Source organism: Centruroides vittatus, unplaced genomic scaffold (assembly GCF_030686945.1).
Source record: "Centruroides vittatus isolate TY-2023 unplaced genomic scaffold, ASM3068694v2 contig_120, whole genome shotgun sequence".
In the NCBI taxonomy this organism is placed as follows: Eukaryota; Metazoa; Arthropoda; class Arachnida; order Scorpiones; family Buthidae; genus Centruroides; species Centruroides vittatus.
This window is the reverse complement of record NW_027120768.1, coordinates 1,857,985-1,880,612: the sequence shown is the minus strand read 5'-3', so window position 1 is coordinate 1,880,612 and position 22,628 is coordinate 1,857,985. Positions and strand designations below refer to the sequence as shown.

Genomic DNA, 22,628 nt, shown 5'->3' with positions numbered 1-22,628 from the left:
TTCATTAGAAAATAAACAAATTTCATTCTACTTAACTTTCTCTTGATATTTAATGTAATTTATATGAGAGTTAAATTTTACGGGTACCCAACACTGGCCAAATGGTTCTGCTGGTTTCAAAGAATTTGAACACACACAACCACCATAAAATAATCACTAAACACAAATAATAATTGAAATAAAGAAACTCATTAGAATAATTTAACGTTACTAAAGAACAGGCGTTGCTTTTTAAACTCGAACTGATTAACATTCCGATTACTTGTTAATTAGATCACCCGTTCAGCTGAGAAACAAGAAATCTCCCTCTCCCTGTGATCTTTCGCGACAAAATGTCTTCTCACATAGTATTTCCAAGGGTCGCATTGTTTGGCCCTGTCAAAACTCATCTGGGATTTTTGAATATTAAAATTTTTCAATTTCAGATTGTTTTGACGTGAGGTCAACACTAGTTTGAATTGTATCGGACAAACACGTACTATACTTAAGTATACGTGTTTGCCCAATAGTGAGGTGTAGATAAATTTATCTACACCTATCATTAATGAATTTAGCGCAATGACTTTGCCTGTTTCAACGTTGCTTCAAGCATAAGTGTTCAGACGATTTACGAAGTATCTAAACATTTTTTAAACTTGATTTTTCTATTGTGCCATATACTACAATTTATTTTTCTCCGAAAAATTTCCGTTTAATGAACACTGTCTTAATTTTGACCATTTGAAAATATCTTCAAGATAAACTAAGATTTTTCCGAATTATTTAGAAAATAATTTAAAATTACTTATCAACACGAATTGAATATAGAATTTGGCTTCAAAGGATCTTCCTCCATTTCTTGAAATCACCTCCGTTAACAACGAATGCACACGACGAATCTTTGTCCTACTACGAATTAACACAGTTAATTAAATCTTAATGATTAATTCCTTGTAATTTTAAAATATAAAACTAAATACGATAGAAGCAAAGGTAATTCCATAGCATTGTCTTAAAAGCTACCTGTTTAATGGAAATTCTTCTTACACCGTTAACACGAATAGAATCCAGAACTGGATTACAATTTCCAATTGTTTGCCCAATAAGCATGAATCAACAATTTCAATACCAATAGCCCAGTAGAAAAATCTTAAGCTGTATAATTAATTAAATAACAAAGTACTTGATTGCTCACTGTTCTCTCAATTCGTTGTATTTCCTTCGGAATTAGCAAAAGGTTGCTGTTGAGGACAACACGAACTGTTTTTGAGTGGAAAAAGTAGGTTTATTTTCTATAATTTAAAAGGACATGTACTTTAGGCTTAATGCCCCTCTTCAGTCCCCATATTAGTGACAGCTGGAACAACTAAATTATTAAAACCATAGGTAAAATAAGTAAAACTGTAGAAATAAAATTATTTCTACAGTTTTACTTATTTTACCCACGGTTTTAATAATTTAGTTATTCCCAGCTGTCACTATAATATTAGATCTGAAGAAGGGCATTAAGCCCGAAATGCACATCCTTTTAAATTATAGGAAATAAACCTTCTTTTTGCACTCAAAAAAAAAGTTCCTGTTTTGTTCGTCCTCAACAGCAACCTTTGTATTTCTTTCGGAATTAGCACAACAGTCTTTAAAAAATTGAAACTATGCTGAAGAGAACACTAAAATTACGCACTCGACTATATAAATTTTGCAAGGAAGCCATTTTGAAGGATGCGAATTACAAAAGGAATGCGATGAATCATCAGAAAACAACTTAATGGACAGATATCACATTTAAAATATGCGACGATCGCAGATATGAATCGATAAAACAGGTGTACGAAGACTGACGTCAATCAAGAGCATCATTCTAAGTTACTGAGCGTATATAAAGAGGAAATATAAATTTAAAACAGCAGCAAGATCTGTGTCGGTGCAGCAGACTTCTGAATTTTCAGTTCATTATAATATATAAAATGGTTCGTAAATCCTTAATTGCATTGCTGCTGGTCAGTGTATTAGTTTCGACGTTCTTAACAACTGATGCGTATCCAGCATCATTCGATGACGACTTTGATGGTTCGTATTTACATATATTACTTTAATTAATGGAGTTCTTTGCTATTTAAATAATTACAATTTATTCTAAATTTCAGCATTAGACGATATGAATGATTTGGATTTAGATGATTTATTGGATTTAGAGCCTGCTGATTTAGTTTTATTAGACATGTGGGCTAACATGCTGGAAAATTCGGACTTCGAAGACGATTTTGAATAATTTTACTTCGAGTTCTACGCTTTTAGAGTTGATGTGTAATGTTTTTGTTTTTTTGAAAATAAAGTAATAAAATTTAATGAGTTTTTCTGTCTCTGGTAAGGAATATTTCTGTTGTACTTCATTATAAATTGGTTTAGAGTTAGTTAATGAAGCATTTGTTTCCACTACAACAGATGGAAACAGTTTGGTATGGATGAATTGCTGATTTGGTACTTTAAGAGGTTGCGACCAGGCATCGTGTTGTGGATAGGCACGATTTGCATTAGTGGAAGTATAAATGATTAGAATCCAAACTAATTTAGATACCTAACAAATGAATTGATGATTGTTTCTCTTGTATAAAATAGTTTTTGTAAGTTTAAATTTAGCCATATCATCGGCAGTGTGAGCGTATAAACCACAAAATTTCTAAAACAAGTGTCAAATTAAGGGTTTGTAAACTGAATGAGAGTTTATTCAGGAAGTTGATGTTACAGAATCGAATTAACTTCATTGTCTGCTGCCGTTTGAACACAGTCTTCACACACGTTCGAAATGATCTGAAAAAAAAATCGTCAAATCTTGTTCCGAATTCCCACTCCGCCATACAGTTTTTACTTTAACTGGTACAAAACCATTAAATTGGTTTTAGTTGGGATACATTAAACACATTGTTTTCGGGAGGAATGTACAATCCTATGTTGGTCAAATGAAGCAACTGTGACGTTGCCAAATATGGCCAAAACACGTAATTTCCTTCCGGACAATGCTTCTTCAAGATTGGGTTAGCCTCTTCTCGATGGGCGATCAAGGTTTTCATACCAAAATCTTCATGTGGCACGCCATTTCCTTCTTCAGAGATTCAGAGCCACCTAGTAACAAATGAGACATCATAACATCCAGGTTGTTCAGCCACAGATCTTTGGTCGTCAGAGTAACCATAATTTCTAGCTGCTTCAGTGTACTTTCCTTCGATATCCCAAGCGTGCGCGCGTGGTGTATTTTCAACTTTGACCCGGCTTAAGGAGATTTGCCAACCTCTATCTAACCCCTCTCCTTCAGCTCCACGTCTCTCTAAAATGCTCCACAGTAAAAAGTTTACCCCACATCAAATTTCTAATATAAAAATTTCCAAGTGTTCTATACATTCCCACTACTGATTTCTAGTTTACACACCTATAGAATTTTCATCTTCAGTCATCCTTAAGTATAATTTTCTTCCAACAGTAGTTTTGTAAATATGGAGTACTAAATTACCAATCCAATAATACATTTTCATTTGTCTTTTAATTAGCTCAAAACAGTAAAATTTAAAAAAAGCCAAATTCAATTTTATTGAATTAGCAAAACCTTATTTACCTACTTACATAGTAAAGTGTATTTTTTTTTCATTGTTTGGACAGATATACAACAAGAATATCTCAGATTAATATTGCGTAAATACAAAAAACGTTAAATATAGATTAATTCGAAGGATATCATGCAGTATCTCATTCCGTTTTCTGATCCATCAAGAAGTCTGCAACTGTTTGTGTCCGCCAGTCTGTGCGAATTGAGTAAACAACAGTACCTTGTCTTATTTGCAGCTTCGAAAACGGTGTTTTATGCAGAAGGATTACTGCACAAATCTCACTCAAATCACAATGTAGATACAAAAATTTACAAAATTTTAAACATTCAACAATTTGTTATTTTTCCACGAAGAAAGATCTTACAAAATCATTTTTCATTTATTTATATATATATATATATATAATATATTTTTTTTTTCTTTTTGATCAAGTGTTGTAAAAAATTAACTGTATTGCTTAATGGACAACACAGATGTAATTTTTCGAAAAAATACCAATTTATTACAATGTCAAATCTTACTGCAAACTAATTTGAAAAAAAATTTTATGTAACATATAAAAAAAGGAATGACAGAAAAAAAATGCAGAGTTCGAATCATTTTGTATATAAACAAAAGCAAAGGAAACTTAAATAAAGAGTAGAAAATACATTTATGAAAAGTATAAATCATGTTTTCACTTCGAGCCATAACAATTCCTACATGGACTATCAGAATGACAAGTTTTAGAAAAGAAAAGCAAGCAAAAAGAGAACAGGTCTAAGTTTAAAAATCATTTTCAAAACAATGCTCTAGATTATTATTATTATTAACAATTTTCCATTCTTCCTGGAGGATATCCTTCCATATCCAGAAGAACAGTTGCATTTTTTTCAAATTGTAATTTTTTTTAAATTTGTTAAACAAAGAATAAATTCTTTAAATATAATCAGAAAAAAAAACAATTAAATTCTAAATATAAATTCCTATTTAAAAAAGGAGTTCTTAGCAATATCAAATCAATTGCACGTTATCATCATCAAAGCATGGGGAATGCACATTCTTGTTAACAAATATGGCAATACAAGTTTCATTACAACAATAAAACATGCTTGACTTTCTGCCTCAATACAAATATCAAAGTCGACAGCATTGTGAGTTTCCGAACTGACACGTGAAGTGCAGAGTCGTTTCGTCTTAAAACTTTCCAAATTATGAATTCTCGTGTATTATCGGAAGAGTTTTGTTTAACACTGTTTTCGGAAAAATAAGTTTCCATACTGCTAAAAGTGAATTTTAGTTTAGCGGAAGAGAAAAGTAGCACAGCTAAGAGCAATGTAGGCACAAGATTATGAACAAACGCCAATAAAAATGTGCCTTTAGTAATTTGATAATGCAGAAATTTGAGCTAAGCTGTGTTAATTAATTAATAATTAATATAATTTTTTTTTTGAGCTAGATTTGTTCACAGTGCTGCACATGTGACCCAACAGCTATAGCTGTGGTGAAGTCAAAAGTTAATAAAAGTTCTTAGTTAATGGGTTCCACATAGTTAGCTGGCAACATTCCGTTTTGTCCTGTGCGTTTCACTGTTCCTGTCATCCATCCTTTGTCAATTGAAACACAATTGATTATAACGTCACCATCCTTAAAACTCACTTCGTCGGAATCCTGTGCTGAGTAATCGTACATGGCACGAAATGTCTAAAGAAAAATGTAAAAACATATGAAAAATATGTTTAATTACCGAATAGAGCAAATTATCTAAAATCATATTATTAAGATATTTATAACATTAATATAAAAGTCTGAAAAGCTATCACTCAAAGAATATAATAATTCTTGTTCACTCATGAAATTCATTTTTCAAATGATTTTGATTTTTTTTTTTTTTATGTAAATTAAATTCAGATTTGTCTCTAAAGGTAGATGAAATTAGCATAATTACCTTTAGACAACCATACAATAGTGTAATTCTAGCCCAAAAAAACTTAAACTGGGCTACATTTTGTTTTATACAAACATAAATACACACAAAAACAAAATTGTTTGATAAAACTTACCCCTGCTGGTCTCATCATACCTCCCATATCTTGTGAATCTATTAAAAGAAAAAAGTATTTACAAATAATACAACTGAAGAAAATATATTAAGTATTCTAACTTCAATAACTGAAATTTTATAAAAATATCATCATGTCAACTGAGATGGATTTCTGTGAAAATCGAATAATACTTGTACTATTATTGTCATTTGTTTAGAAATTCACAGTAATTTATTTATGTTAAAATCAATTATTATGTATTTGCAATCATCTTAATTCTACTGGTACCTAATTTGTATTTAAAAAAAAAAAAGAGTTTTAGAATGAAACTTGAAATGCATCTGTATAGAAAGTAAATTAATAAAAAAATTCAAAATTTTAAGTTTGTACTGTACGTCTGTTATAGTGTGGCCTATGATAACTACTGCTTTCTCTTCGCCCAATGATAATTGCTCTCCAAGATGCCTGTGGCCATGTAATGGCACCTGCAGATACCCTGATACTAAATTTAGTTATACAAGGCTTAAACCAGATTAACAGCCAAATTATCATGCTATAATATGACCAAGTTACAATAATTAGATACAAAATAATTTATCTAGAGGTAGACAATTTTAATTAAAGCGAGTGGTAATTTTTTTACAACAACCTCAGAGCAAGAATGATCCAGTTAAAACTTTACACAATATTTCCCATATATTCTTTTTGGACCTGGAATGTAATAAATTCTACTTGAATCTGTATTGCATTAGATAAAGCAGATACTTTTAAGCAAACTCCACGTTACGGATATAATGCCAAAAACTGGACTTAGATCACTCTTGCTCCGGGGGTTGCCATATGTATATACCGTGCTGTAGTAAAAGTGATGAGGAGGGTTGCGGGTGCTTAAGTTGTCTCCAAGGCACTGTGACCCCTAAGGTTACATCTAATTTAACAGTTCCATATGAAAAGATTGGATGGAGGTCCAGGTAGCATAATTGGCAATGCAACTGCATGGTTTGCAGGAGCTGTGGGGGTTAGAGTCCTGCTCTGGGTCAATTCTTTTCTTCCAGAAATTCTAAATTAAAAATTAATTTATTATAATTATTGAAATTATCACAAGATGGTGGCCTAACTGCCAATCCTAGAAAAAATTATTTCATATCTAATTATTAGCTTAGCCATATTATAGCCCAATAATTTGGCAGTTTGGTTTGAATTAAAATAATTGGGTTAGTGGAGTTATTTTTTAAAATTATAAATATAAACATCTTTTTAAACTATCTATGTATTATGTAGACTGAGAATCTAATTTTTAAGGTAGAAAATACTAGCATTTATTAATTAAATAATCTTATGAGTTATAACAGATGTTGTGCTTTAATTAAAATGTAAATAAAATCTCAATGTTAAATCTAAAGAACTGAACTACAACAATGTGCATGCAAATTTAAACCAAGTAATCATAATAAGGTGTGTTACACATACTGACAAAATAAAGGAATTAGAAATGTTTGAAATATTCAAAGCAGACCAGCAAGGGTGATGGATTAACTTTAAAGATGAAAAACACATGTCACATACATAGCAAACCCTTCTTGATGCAACTCTATGACCTTAATTACATCAATAGGGAATAGTTACACCCAATCTGTCAGCAGTCAAACTTAAATTTAAACAAAGCCAATGTTCTTGGGAGCATTCCATTCTAGAAGTTTGAACCTGAAGCAGATCTTAAGTCAAAAACATTTGTAAAGTGAAGTATACTCTCTTCTGCTGGACCTGTTATAGGTTTGAAGGTGTATTATATTTTAAAAAATAATAATTTAATACATTTAAATAAAAAGTAATAAATTAAATGATCCTTGATTGTTTTTTGCTTGATTCTTTGACAATTTAATTTATTTGGAAGCTATAAAGAAGCTATACTGCACAATAATCTAGCAATAACATGGTATTCATAGTAAGAAATAAATAAAAGAAAACATTTTAATCAGTGAAATTCTTTATTATTTAAGGTTTAATTTGAATGATTTTTCTTATAAGTTTATATTTGCTTGCTTATTCTATCTCTCCTAGTTTAAATTAATTACCGAAGAGATACATTTCTGCAAAATAATTTTACTCAATGTTTCTTTACATTCTGTTGTCACATCCAATTTGTGGATTTTTTTTGTCTTAAGTGTGGCTGGAACATACAGCAAAGAAACTACCTAACTTTGCTTTTTTGTAAAACACGAGGCAAAGCAGAATTAATTGCATTTTACACTCTAAAATAAGCACAAACACTGGCTTTGGATACTCCAACAAAATAGCAAAGGTGAAGCTGACTAAACTGAGCTGATCTCTATGATTAATGATGTGAAAAATGATTGTTAATTAATGAAGCTATAGATGTGTGTTCATTTTTATTTGTGACAGTATTCAATTTATTTTCTTTAATCACTAATAGATTCTTCCATACAGTCCTGTCTAAGACAGGAATAAACTGTGACACATTGGGAGACATCATCTGGCACACAACATATGGTTTATTGCTCTTTTCCAATCATCCTTTTGGTTTACCACCTAATCATCTCTTCTATTCCAATCAGCTTCTTTACATTTACTCTAATTAAAGCATATTTAATTTATTTAAATATTGTTATTCAAAGTCTAAAACTTCAGCATGCATAAACATTTTTAAAGATACGTTATGCTTACTATGTGGCACGTAGACTCAAAGATTTGCCATTCCTGGTCTAGGATGTGACAACTTGATTTTCTTATATAAGAATGTGTCAAAAACAAAACAGTACAGAACAATGAAGTATTGCAGGTCTAAATCCAACATAAACTAAAATTATTTTCTGTCTAAATCTCATGTTTTTAGCCTTAATTTTTAAGTAAACAACAGCACTTTGTATTGCCAACTTGTCTTGTTGCTAATGACAGCTAGTGGAAAGTTTTGTTAAGTGATCAGACATTTGAAGGAAACGTTTGGTATGGCTGATAATTATCTTAGGCTGCTGATGTATGCAAACAATTTGAAACAACAGAAGTAGTCTATCCTCTACTCATATTATACCATCTGAATCATAAGTAATTTAATTAATAATATGTAATTAAAGCCATTATTAGTAATTTTATTTATACATATAAAAGTGCCATTATTCCATTGAATGTTGCCTGTTCAAAAATTTCTTTAGCTTCATTTCATATACCTAAGATTTAAAATAAACTACAAAAACTGAAGTAATGCAAATACATTTTTTGTAAAAGAAAATGTATAATAAAAACATTTATACTTTTGATATATATATTTTTTCATTATTATTATTATTATTTTACACTATTATATAAACTATAAATTCAGGTACACTAGTAATATATGCAAAATGTATTGAAGAATTTGCAAAGTTTGGAATAAAAAATACTAGTGTGTACTTTTATGTTTGCAGGATTTAAATCAGGCTACTTTACCATTACGATTAATAATTAAATACAAAGTAATTTGGCACTACTATATAGGTAGGAGTTAGGGGCCATCTCTTATTAAATTTAATAACTGTAATTAAAGTAATATTTAATTTATATATAACCATGAAGTAATTCCCTCATCCCCAGTTGGTGCTATAAGTAAGTGAGGAAGTTATATTTAAATTAAATATGTCCAGATGTGAGGAATCGGACAGAAGTCCAGGTAGCATAACTGGCAATGCATCCACATGGTAAACAACGGTTGCAGGTTAAATCCCCCTCTAGGCCAATTCTTTTCTTCCAGAATATTCTAAATTTAATAAATATTAATTTAATTACAGTTATTAAATGTAATAAGAGATGGCACCTAATGCCTACCAAATTACCCAGTATTTACTTATTTTTCATGACAACTCAGGATATCTTCTATATTGAAGTTAAGACTGTTACTTCAGTGGTTGTGTTAAAGGATAAAGAAAAGACTTGAAAATATTGTATATTTTTTATAAATGGTCTTAACTTCAATACCCAGTATTTAATTATTAATAATAGTGGAAAAGTCGCCAAATTTAAATCTGGCAATCATTTGGTTTCAATACAATATATTGGGCTTTGAGATGTTTATATGCATATAATTTGTCATTAAAAAAAATTTCATATTTGGTAATTCGCAGATATCAGCTCTTCCCATTTAATATTCATAGAAAGAGCTATTCAAGAGTACTTGTTGGTGTTGGGTACTGTTAATTAGGCAAGCACTATATTTGGTTTGGTGTATATTACTATTTCAAACTTCTCTAAAACTAGATTAATTAAATTGTAAACAACAACAAAAATAGTTACTTAAATTTAACTGTTCAAAAAGAAAATATTTAAAAATGACAATCTCAAAGAAACCTCTCTTTAAGACAAGTTCACTTTTAAGTATTTTTATTAAGTGATCTGAAGTATCAAATGATATGCATTATTTCATAATTTTATAAAAAAATTATTATTATTGATTCCAATTAATTCAATATTTGGAATGGCCATTTATTATAAAATAAAATGTAGGTGTGTTTTTAACTTGCGAATTTGATGACGATATTATAAACTTTTGGTGTAAGTCCTGCGGCAATTTTTTAAGCTAACCATCAACTTTAAGTCTGTAAATTCATTATAACACATCTATGAATTAAAGTTAACACAGTTACAAAAATTATAATATTTGTTTTCTTATCTTGCAAATATATTTTCCACTGTGAGCAAACTCTTCATGTTGGAAATTTCTGTAAGGCTAGGTACCATTTTGTATGTTATAAGAAAAATACACTACAGTGGGTGATTGGATAACAAACACTTCACAGAACATACAGAAAAGGAAGCGACATAAAATAGTGAATACCGATTGGTGTTCTCTTGTGTCCAGGTGACAATTCGAAACTTTTTGGAGCTCTGGAGATGTCGACATCGACACTCGACCTGATACCGATCAGATAGCATTCCTCCGAATTTTGAAACTCTCCCTTGTAATTCCAGCTTTTTGTTTACCTTTCTGACAAATAATTTTTTATAGCCTTCGCGAGACTGTCAGGTGGTTACTCTAAATTTTAGATCAGTTTTTATTTACGAAAGGCGAGAGTTTAACTGTCCCATTGGATATTCGTTAATGTTTTAATATCAAATTTCAAATTTCATCTGGGCCTTGCATTTAAATAATTTTTTGTGCACTAGTTGATTTCTGTTCTCTGAATTTTTGTAAGTGTTTTTCTGAACTTATTATTTAAAAAAAAAAAAAAAAAACTGATAATATTATGGAGCATAAAAAGAGTGGAGTGTCAAGAACTATGCTGTAGAAACCAAGCAAGATATAATAGCCAAGGTAGAGAGAGTGGGCAGAAGATGTCTGATATTGCTAGGCAGTATGGCTTGAACAGGTCTACAGTAAACACAATCTTAGCTATGAAAGATATATCAAGAAGTCTCAAGCAATTAAAGATCTTTTGAGGAAGTGGGAGGATGTCAGAACAACAGGCATCCAAACCAGAATGAGATTAATAGGCTTGGAGATCTCTACAATTACAATGCTATTAATTACTTCCGAAAAATCCTGAAGAAGAGAGAAACAGCAATCGACATTGGACAGATTCTTTAAACCCCACAAACAGAAAAAACATCTAATAAAAACGCAAGACTGTGTATATATATATATTTTTATTATTATGTTGGGTTTAGTGGGTTATACTCGGTTGACACCAGTGGCTGTGTACTATGCCAGACCAGAATCAAGGCATAGCAACCAAAACAAAACTATAATTAAATAAGTGTGTCAGTGTCTGTATTCAAGAATTTCCTAACAATATGGCATGTATTCAATATTGTGGCCTTCTTTAGTGTGATGTATGTATTTCTATTCAATTGTAATATTCCCAGGCTTTTGCATAGTGTGTGGGGTATCACATCTGTACAGGAGAGAACAACAGGTACTGTACAATAAGCACTCTATCCATCTTCCACAGATGCCTTATTTCCTGGGCAAGTTCTGTGTACTTGCTAATTTTTTCAGTGAACGTGTTTTGTATATTGTGAGTGTTTGGAATGGCTATATCTATAATGTATGTGATTTTATTGTTTTTGTCAATGAGTGTGATGTCTGGTCTGTTGTCGTCTCAATGAGTGTGATGTCTATTGTAAATTGTTTTATCTGTGATTATGGCTCTGTCGTAGTACATTTTGTGCGTGTTGTTTTCCAATACTGTCTGTGGAATGTATTTGTAGTATGGTTCATGGATGTCTACTAATTTGTGTTTCTTTGTAAGCTCTTGGTGTATTATATTTGCTACTTGATCATGTCTGTGTAAATAATCTGTCTGTGCCAAGAGCTTGCAACCAGAAGTGATGTGTTGTATAGTTTCTGGCATGATGTGACATTTTCTGCACGTGTCATTTGTGAGTGTTGTATCTTTGAGTATGTGTTTTCTGTAGTTTTTAGTATTTATGACCTGATCCTGTATGGCAATCATGAATCCTTCCATCTCCCCAAAGAGAAATCCCCCAGCTAACCAGCTGTTTGATGCAGTTTTGTCAACAAAATCCTGAGCCAGGTCATAGGGATGTCTGCCATGGAATGCCTTTCGAGCCCACAATTGCTTAATGGCATCTATGTTTTTATATGTTGTGTTGTGTCCATATGACATGAGTGTAAGTTTAATATTGTGTTATTTGAGTCTGCTAGGGTTACTCCTTTATGTAATTGTGATGTTTCTTGTTTTCTGTGGAAACACTCTCGCAGTGACTGTATTTGTTTGTAGTGAAGGTTAACTATGTCATCAGGCCATGTCTGCCATCTTTATGTGGAAGGGTTAATCTTTCTGTGGCAGATTTAAGATGATGTTGTTTATGCTTAGTAAGTGTGTTCTTGTTTTCCTTTGGAGTTGCTCGAGATCTCTGTGAGTCCAATGTATAACTCCAAAAAAATACGTGAGTACTGGGATGTGTGTTTATTGCTGTAACTGGGTGTTTTGCATTTAACTGTTCTGAGAATAGCATTTAACCTACTTTGGTATTCTTTAATTAATCTTTACTTTATTTGTGCATGTTCTGTTAGTTTGGCCTGTTGGAATCCTAAATACTTGTAGAACTCGCCCTCTTCCATGAATTCAATAACGTCTCCATTTCAAAGTGCAAAATCTTTCTTCAGGATTCCTTTTTCTATGTGAAGTGTTTTGCATTTATCTAGGCCAAATTCCATTTGTATGTCCTTGGTGTATGAATGTGTGATTTGTAGGAGTTGATGAAGTTGTTTTTGTGTGGATGCATAAAGTTTTATGTCATCCATGTGCTGAGATGTGACAGTGTCTAGTGTGTTGTTTTTTCATGCCTGATATTGTAGCAATATTGTGCATTGTTTAACATACTGGATAAAGGGTTCAGGGCTAAACAAGGACTCAAGGAATCTCCTTGAAAAATTCCTTGCCTGATGAATATTTGGTTTGTTTGTATGGAAGTGTTACTAACCCTGAGAGGTAGTGTTGTTCTCCAGTGCTGCATAGTGTTTTGAAAGAATGCAATGAGTAATGGATGTATTTTGTACATGTGTAGAATATGTAGCAGCTAACTGTGTGGAACACTGTTGAATGCTTTTCTGTAGTCTATATATGCCATGTGTATGTTTCTGTGTTGTTTGTGTGCTTGCCATAGAATGACTGAATCTATGAGTAACTGTTCTTTGCATCCCATGATTTCTATGGCAACCTTTTTGTTGTTCCGTAAGAATGTCATGTTCTTCAACATGTTTGTATGTTTTGTTTGTGATACAGGATGTCAATAATTTGTAGAGTGTTGGAAGACACCTAATTGGTCTGTATCGTGTGGGGTCTGTGGTATTATTGTTTTTAAGTTTCATGTAGGTGATGCCCTGAGTAAGAAATTTTGGCATGTCTTGTGGATTGATGATGATGTGTGTTAGATGTTTAGCTAGTTCCTGGTGCAGTGATGTAAACTTTTTGTACCAGAAATTGTGAAAGTTGTCTACACCAGGTGTCTTCGAGTTGTGTGTTCTGTTAACAGAGTAGTGGATGTCGTGTACATTTATTTCAGCACAGGACATAGTTGGTATTTTGTGCAAGTTTCTGTTCTCCTCCTTGATCCAGCCTGCATCAGCATTGTGTAACAGCAGTGGACCAAAGAGAGGACCAATAAGTTGTGAGTTGTTCTTCTATTGGTGTACCACTGTGCTGTGTATTAGTGTTTGTTTTGGTACTAATTTGTCTGTAAAAGTGTTTTTCATTGTTTGTAAATAATTAATTTTGTTCTTTTCATAGCAAACATATTTTTTATCATTTGAGTCTATGTGCTTTGGCTGCAAGTTTTTGTTTTAGTGTATCAATGTATTCTGTAATGCGTGTGTTGTGATGTTCGTGTTTTGTGTGTGTTTTTATTTTCTTAAAAATGTTTTTGAGCTGTTTCCTTAATTTGGGTGTTATGTTGTTTTTAGTGTATTGTGTCAGCTTGCCTAATTGCTGTCTAATGTCATTTATTTGTGTTTCTATTCTTCTCTGTCAGGTAGGCTTGTGTGATAGAATTGCGTTTTCTGTGTATCTGTCTGCGATTGTATTTTCAGTCCATGGTGTGTCACTACTGTGACTGCCCCAGCATAAACTAATATATGAATGTCTGAGAGTGTAGAAATTGAATGAATGTAGTGTAGTATTAAGCGAGTGTTTACATAATTTAGTGTTTTTCATACTATCTTTGTCGTGTTGATTTTTGGTATTTGTGGTCGTTGTCTGGGATCTGTGCCTGTATACTTAGTGAGTATTTCCTGAAATATACGTGAGAGCATAGTAATTAAATCTATGTCTAAGTTATCAGTGATGGATGAGGAAGTGTCTGTAGTATCAATAATAGTGGTAGTAGTAGTGTGGTGCTGTAATCAGTGCTTGTTGCTGGATTATCCTGACAGGTTACATGATCTTCATTAATGTTAGATGTTTCTGTCTGTTGATGTATTTGATCAGCAACCTGTTGTTTGATAAGTTCAAGTGTTGTTTGTGGAATAAGGTTGTTGTGTATAATTGTTCTTTTTTGATCAACAATTCTTTGTTTGGTGACAGTGAGGTGAGAATATTGTTGTGTGAATCTTTGGTGTAGTTGTTGTCTGTATGCTGTCATGTTTGTTTCGAGTTTTGTGATGGTGTAGTAAGTACGGATGATAAACTCGTTCATTTCTATTGTCCATTTCATCCGTTAGCGTGGTTTTCCAGCCTTTGTGGTCTGTGGATGCATTGCCACAGAAGCACCAAGATTAGATTGGTTCCTCACATCTATTGAGGGCATTGCAGTAGCTATGCTTGGCCGGTGCTGCTTTTGCCACCGATAAGCAAAGCAGACTGTGGCATATTTTTTGAACGTGAGCCTCTGCCTAACCCACGAATGCAGACCTTGTTAACACGGGTGACGTCCGAGCTGGTATCATACTTAGATCTGGTTACTACCATGATAAATATCTCCACAGAATGTGGGTGTGGCACTCTTAGCTTCATTTCTCCCCATAGACCTTACTGGTATGGGTGTCCCTACCAGGAGCTTGTGCTCCAGCCTGCATTGCCCTATGGATCAGTAAAATTACTGGGCTCTCCCACCATGATCAAATGGTGACCACAGGAGAGTAGTTGTAGTTGTTGTTATTATTATTATTATTATTATTATTATTATTATTATTATACTACATATATACTTTCTTACTATGTTTATTTATATTTTTTTATTTTTTGGGGTCTCCAGAACGAATTAGTCAAATTCCCATAAAAACCTATGGTAAATCGATAATCGGTTAACGAACAATTTGGATAGTAAACAAAGTCTTGGAATGGATTATGTTCGTTAACCGATCACCCACTGTATATAAGTACACCAAAATTTAATTGATGGAGAAATATTTCGAAATTTTAGTTCGACGAACTCTGGCTCATAATAGTCAAAATGAATGTAGCATACATGCAATGCTGCCAAAGATTTTAAAATTTACATTCAACATTATACAATGCTAATGTTACATGTATACTTTAAATTTCAAAATGTTTGGAAACATAGCATGTAACCTGTATTTGTTTAAGTGTTGCTGCAAGCTGAAGTTGAACCAAAACATTTCTTTTAATTAAATTTTTTAAGTTGTTTTATTTTAAATAAAATATATTGAATTATTTACAAGCTGTCAAAAGAGGGGGAAAAACAGAAATTAATTAATTTCTACCAGATTGAACTGATAAAAATCATACCTATTACAAGAGTTCAACGTTTGATGCAATTATACACTTCACAGAAATAATTTACAGTTAGATCATGCTTAAATTTGAATGTAACTTCTATTGAAATTCTTAAATAAATGTTTTAAAGTTTGTAATGTTATACCAACAAATCCAATGGCCAGATTTTTAATTAATGCCATATAATCAGCCAGATCATCTGTTGGGCCTTAATTAATGTAGCCAGAGATAATTTGGCAGATTATTTTTTATATTTATGTACAACATAGAGATAACAAGCTGTTAATGAAGTATGAAATAGTAATATTAACAAAAATCAAATATTCTAGTGCTTTCAAAGTCTAAAAAACAATCTTCAAAAACTCAATTTAAAATTTTCTTTTTTTGTTATTACTATTTCATATTTGTTTTAAGTTCTTCTCTAAATGTTTTGAACTTGTTTATTTTTTCGTAAATGTAATTTTTGATTTGATACAGCTGGAAAAAGTTCAGTGTTTCATTCAAAAATGTATTCGTGTACTTAAAAAAAAAATAAACAAAAACAGTAATTCTGCTTACATAAAAAAAGCAACTCTTGACAAATTTTAAAGCTTTTAAAATGCTTTAAAATTAATATAATTCGTTCACGAAGCAATATTTTATCCACATCTTTGTTTATTGCTTATCTAGGAACCATCTGGGTAATTTGTCATCGTTTACTGATCAATAAACAGATCATTTCGTCGTGCTATCAATTGTCAAAGACATATATGACACATTGCAATTTATTAAAGTTCGATCAACTACTAAAATAAATTCCTTTTTGTAAGAAAATAAATGAAAAGTGTAAAAAAAAGTAATCATAAAATTGTAAACATGATTTAGCAGTATCAGTAAAATTACAAGTAATGAGACTTAGGAAGAAACTTTATAAATTAATATAAAGGAAACAATTTACTAAAATACATTAGTAAAATCACTCTGAGTACATTATACTTTAATACAGTGGAATCTGCTTATTATGATCATTTAGAGACTTGCAACTTTTGATAACATTAAATACAGGATAAAAACCTTCATTATTGAACTCAATTTATTATGCACAATTACAGTACGAATGTACAATTTATATTTGTCACAAACTGTACACTTAATACAATGTAAGTTATATGCATTACGTTTCTTCTAAACAACTGTTTTTAACTCAACAGATCACAAAATTAAACTAGAAATCAAAATAGGAATGTTCATCCCCAAAGGTACACTTCAAGTGACAATCTACACTGCATGTATTTTCTAAGAATTCTTGATACACCCTTACAATATGTAAAAGATAAAAGGTATGCTTTGAAAAAAGGTCCATTTAGTACAAAGTTTTTAAGAATTTTTATCGTTTGTCTACAAGTGTAATCATCACAATTGATAACAATAGATGAAGTTTGATTATAATTGGCAAATTATTTTTAACTAATTTTATATAGTGTGTTCTAGACCAACTGATTATGATAATAGTCAATTGATAACATTTCTGTGATTATAATAACCGGATTCCACCATACATGATAAAAAGTAACAAAAAAAAAAAAAAAAAAATTATAACCAAGAGTCGAGGAATTCCTAATAATAGTTGAAGTAGTTTTTGAATGCAAGCTTAAATTAAATCAAATTACCTAATTATCATCCAAAAAACTAACTAGATGTTGAAAACTAATATTCTGAACTAGTATAAAGTCTAACAGAATATTTAGCAATCAGGAAGGTTGCTCTATTACTAGTCTTTTAGGAAAATAATGCCACACGACCAATACCTACACACACACACACACGCACACCAATACCTATATATTTGCACATTGGAATCAGTTTGCTTCACAAACCAGCGTTTCAATCACTTGCGTTTCTTTGTTATTTTTTCTTTTTTTAATAGCTGCTGCCGAAAATAAAAATAAAGATCAGAGCATCGGTTTGTAGAATTTACCACTGCTGACGTACCAGAAACATTCCAATACACAGACATATTGGTATAGTTGTAATCTTCATACTATCGAAAAAAGAAAGATCATACATCTGATATACTGAGAACATTCCAATATGCCAATAAATCGGTATTGCTTAATCTTTATACAGCATAAAACACACTAAAGAACCATAAATAACTCTGGTAATTGCTTAATCACAGATGAACAAAGGGATCGAAAATGTTAGTCCTTCTGTCTGCAATTAAGTGTTTATCAGAATTATGGTTCTTTAATGTGTTTTGTGCCATATACTTACAATCTGGTCTACAAATCTATTTAAGTACATCTCTGCACAACGCTTATTACTTATATCTCATTAAGAGTAAAATATTCATTGTAGATATTCCTCCGTGCACTTTGAAAAATAAATACAATGCTGAGTTATCTTGATATGGTTTGTACCATTACTTATGATTTGTCTTGTACATTAATAATAGATAAAGAACAGCAATGAAAATTAATAATAATTAATGAAATGCTGGATTCCAATTAGTTTTGTTTAAAACTTTGATTAATTTAATTAATTAAATTTGTCACCAAATTGCATCATTATCTCATGACAACTTAATGATTAAATAATTTAACTAGACAACACTCCAGATGAAATTATTTCACTATAATCTAATAAATCCTAAAATTTGTCTAATTCTGTTAAGTAATATTCTAAGTACTTTTCAACAATCTTTCACTAAATTCTTTTTTTTTATTAAATACATTTTCTTCTCAATTTTGATTTTATATCAGACTGAATCTTTTACTTTCCCAGCTCTGTTATATATAATAGAGGGAAAGTACAGTGATCAGTCACAAAATGACCTTCCAACATTTTTACATTTTTGGATTTGGCATTGAAGTGTGGGGAGGGCACAATTTTGTTCACCTTGTTTGAAGCTTAACTCCTGTGCTTTATTTCGAAAATTTCTGAAAATTTGCAGAGCATATATTAGTCAGATTGATGCTATTAAATTTTGATAGTTAAAGAACTATGGGATGAGGAGATAAATGGGGTCGTGTGTCATATCTGAAGTAGGGTTGGACTTAATGACAAGTAAAATCGTCATTAGCATTTACAATTTTCTATAAAGCCCATATTTAACTTCAAAATTAATCTTTTACTGTTTTATAATAATTAAAAATATAAACAGTTTTTTAAATAAAATATAACAGATGATGCCACACATGCAGTTTTAAATGTTGCCAGGAAAGTTAAGCAACTCACTGTTGGATTTTTTAAAATTACTTCAGATATAAAATGGTGACTACAACTCATCTATAAAATTTTAAATATTTTTATGATAAAGGTAGATAATCTTTATACCAGATATGGGCAAATGCAGCTCTTGCTGAAAGTGTTAATTTCTGTTTATTATTATTTTTACAATTTTATTTTTATAATTTTGTGAAAATATGTTTATTAAAAAAATTCAATATTTGTTTTATATTATATTTATATTATATAATAAAATCTGCACGCCTTACCATACTATCCGCCACGACAGTACAGAACTGCGGCTCCCATGCATTTTGCAAAACCTACATTTTGGCTCTCACTGAACTCTTGCTTGCCCACCTGCTTTATACTGTTAATTAAGGTTTCTATTTTTCAAGTTCTAATATTTATAGATAAGAATTTGAATTTACAATGAAAATAAAGCTTAAAGATTTTCAATTTAGGTAAATCCACAATTTACAGTATTGGCTACTAAATAAAATACAATATGATCTTGTTTTATATGGGAGTGATATAAACAAATTTGCATTTTTCCAGATGTCAAATGGTCAGATCAACTCTTGAATGCACAGGGATAATTCTAACTGTTAATACAAACAATAGCTATTTTTATTATGAAATTCAGTACATGCAGTGAAAATTAAATAAAATACATTTTAACATATTTCTATTAATTGTAGATGGCTGTATAAATGTCTAGGTGATCATCTGGACCTACTGTTTAACCCAGCCAGCACAATCCTCTTGTATATGAAGACCATACTATATTTAGTAACTAGTACTGTGGATTGTTAAGTTTGCAATAATCAAAACAAATTAGTAACTCCAAAATCAATAATAGTTGAACTAATTAGAAAGAAAGCTAACAGAATCAAAGGATATAGTTACAAAACTGATAACTATGAACACTCAAAACTAGATGCATAAGTAAAAATGAAGATAGGACATCAGTAATACCCAGCAAATAAAATAATTTACTAAATAAAAACAACAACGACAAATAAAATCGTCAGAAACATTTGTTTTTGGGCTGCAATTTGAAAAAATTGTAGACTTATAAATTCCTACTGTTGCCCGTCTGTCTTTCCTTAATCTTAAGAATGGCGTTAGATAAATGAAATTCAAGAGCAATTTGGAAAGCTTAGAGGAGGAGGCCTGACCGACTACAGGAACATCCAGTTTGCACAGGATGTCAAGTTATTTCAATTCCAAATTTTCTCCTGAAAGGAGTTAGAAAATTGACACGACTCTTGCTAGCAGGTAAAGTATGATGTACAGGGGCAAGCCACTACTAATTTGAGGTGGAGAGCATATATTTTAAATTAAATAAATTAAAAATTGCAGCCTAGCATCATCACAATAAATTATTTATAAAATTATCTCATTTGCTGGATATTCCTTGTATCTCTCTCTTATTTACAAAATCTAGCTACACACACACATCTGACATTCCAAGAAATACTCCATTCAAAAACATCAGATTAAATAAATCTTTATAGCAACTACTGTTGGTTCCTAATTTTTACTTTTTAAAATGTATACTAATATCTAATTACTGTAATACAGCTCATATGTTTATATTACATACGATTATAAATAATTGTGTGTTTATTTTTTATATTATGTATTTTCTATAGATCAATAATACATCTGTATCACAGCACAGTCTATTAAGTATAGAAAACTTTTCATATAGTCAAAAAAGGAAAATAAATGGGAAAGAACATTAAACAGACTGAACTTTACAATTTACAAAACCTTAAAAGTGAATCTTATAACTGACAAATTCTATAAATTTATTTTCTTTATAATTTTATATCCGCTGCTATGGTGCACACTTGCTAATCCGAACTAGTTACTGTACAAGGTTCTTCAAATTTGTGAAGTTATACATAAAGAAAAGAAAGTCAAAAAGGATGACAGACAAATATATGCACATTTTTACAACTTTTTATACTGTATTTGGCACATATATAAGTTAAAATGTGTAGTATATAGTAATTTCACAAATCTCTGTTTGAAAAAATAATTCGCATTTTTTTTTTTTTAACATTTTGACTAAAAAATTTAACGGTAGAACGAACAAAATTGGCCTGGATTAAGACGAGTTTAGATTAGCAAGAGTGCATTGTAATGTGAGCTATCTAAATATAATTACTGCATAAATTAAATATTCTATAAACTGTCATAAATGTTGTTTTTTAAAATAATTTATTGATATTAAGATATTTTATAAATAAAACTACTATATTTTAAATTGTCCAATAACCACACTGCAGTTTTACTAAACAGATGCTAGACTTGAGCAAACTTTATTTAAATGAAGATACAAAATTCCAGGCAAAATGCATTTTCTGTCTTTTCCCAAAATAACTGTTTTAGCTGCCTAAAAAGGCAGCTAAAACAGTTATTTTGGGATGAATTAACAGAACTAATTATTTTTAACTCATTGATGCCCATTTAAAAAGTAACGTCTCAACAATATCTGTACATATAATACACCAAAGCCACCAGGTATAAATTTAATATGGTTATGTCAGACTTAATCCAGAATTTCCCATCAGTTATTGGTCAATTTAAAATAATAAAAACTATTATTTAGATCTCTAGTCATAAATTATTAAATATAATAGTTTAAAAATATATTCAGAATGGTTATTAAGATAACATTTTAGTGTTTTAGACTTATTTGTATAAGAAAACTCTAGCATGTAATATTTACAAACAGTTAATACAATCTCTCCATTGTAATGCATGCATTTTCAAGGTTTTATATTAAAAAATGTTATTCAATTATCAAAAAATTGCATGTTGAAATCATAAGAATGGTGCCGTTAGTTTTAATCATTTGTCAAGAGTTGTTATAAAACTAAAAACTAGGCTGGGATTCAAAAAAATGCCAAAATGATGTATTAAAAATGCAACACTAGCAATTCACATTAAAATAAAGACTTGTTTTCTATGCAAAATGAAGTTTTAATTCCACAATTTCATCTGAATTTTAAGTCTTGTTAGCCTTTCAAATTTTTTGAAGTCATAAAGTGCATTTATTACTAACGATTAGGCAATATCAGCAGCAAGCCTACTACGCTGGGCTACACCACGTTAAATTTTTAAATTTCAATATTAAAATTCCAGTAATAGGTGCTTGAAAGTATTAAAAACCAACTTTTAAACCAGTTTTTAACTCAATAAATAGAGATAAATCAATCTCTTAAAATATTAATAAGTATTATAAAAGATTAACAAGTTTTGTAATGCATGGCTTAAGAAATCTGCAGCATTTCAGGGAATTTTAAGCAGTAATTATGAACATTTAAATCAAAAACACCAAGTTTATGTAACTTTATAAAATTAATCATATCATCCTTTGTCATCTTACAAGGGGAGGGCACGACCTGGGAAATTCACTTTGGGATGAGACTTGGTATATAGGTAGTACTCCTTTGGGATGTTCAATCCTCAAAACAAGAAAGCGCAACGGCCAGCCAATTTTAAGAAAAAGCCTTTAAAAATTTGAGCTCAGCTTATGTACTACTAAGTTTCACTAGGTTAGCAGCTGCTGAGCAGCTCAGTTGACATCGTTCTTGGCTACCGCCAAGTCATTCAGG

At 30.9% G+C, this 22,628-nt stretch overlaps 2 protein-coding genes across 4 annotated transcripts in view; one reads left to right on the top strand and one right to left on the bottom strand.

The window, feature by feature from the left end:
- Positions 1-1,905: 1,905 nt before the first annotated feature.
- LOC136984812 (anionic peptide) lies at positions 1,906-2,325 on the top strand. The gene is made up of 2 exons (XM_067281959.1): positions 1,906-2,046; positions 2,124-2,325. The coding sequence occupies exons 1-2, from the start codon at positions 1,944-1,946 to the stop codon at positions 2,246-2,248; spliced, it is 228 nt and encodes a 75-aa protein (XP_067138060.1). The 5' UTR covers positions 1,906-1,943; the 3' UTR covers positions 2,249-2,325.
- Lasp (LIM and SH3 domain protein Lasp) overlaps positions 2,182-22,628 on the bottom strand; it is a 35,871-nt gene continuing 15,424 nt past the window's right edge. For all 3 annotated transcript variants that reach the window (XM_067281902.1, XM_067281894.1, XM_067281908.1), the window contains 2 exons: positions 5,621-5,658; positions 2,182-5,261 (listed from right to left, as the gene is read on the bottom strand). In XM_067281902.1, coding sequence (XP_067138003.1) covers positions 5,088-5,261; positions 5,621-5,658 — 212 coding nt within the window. In that variant the 3' untranslated portion in view covers positions 2,182-5,087. The remainder of the gene's footprint in view (positions 5,262-5,620; positions 5,659-22,628) is intronic.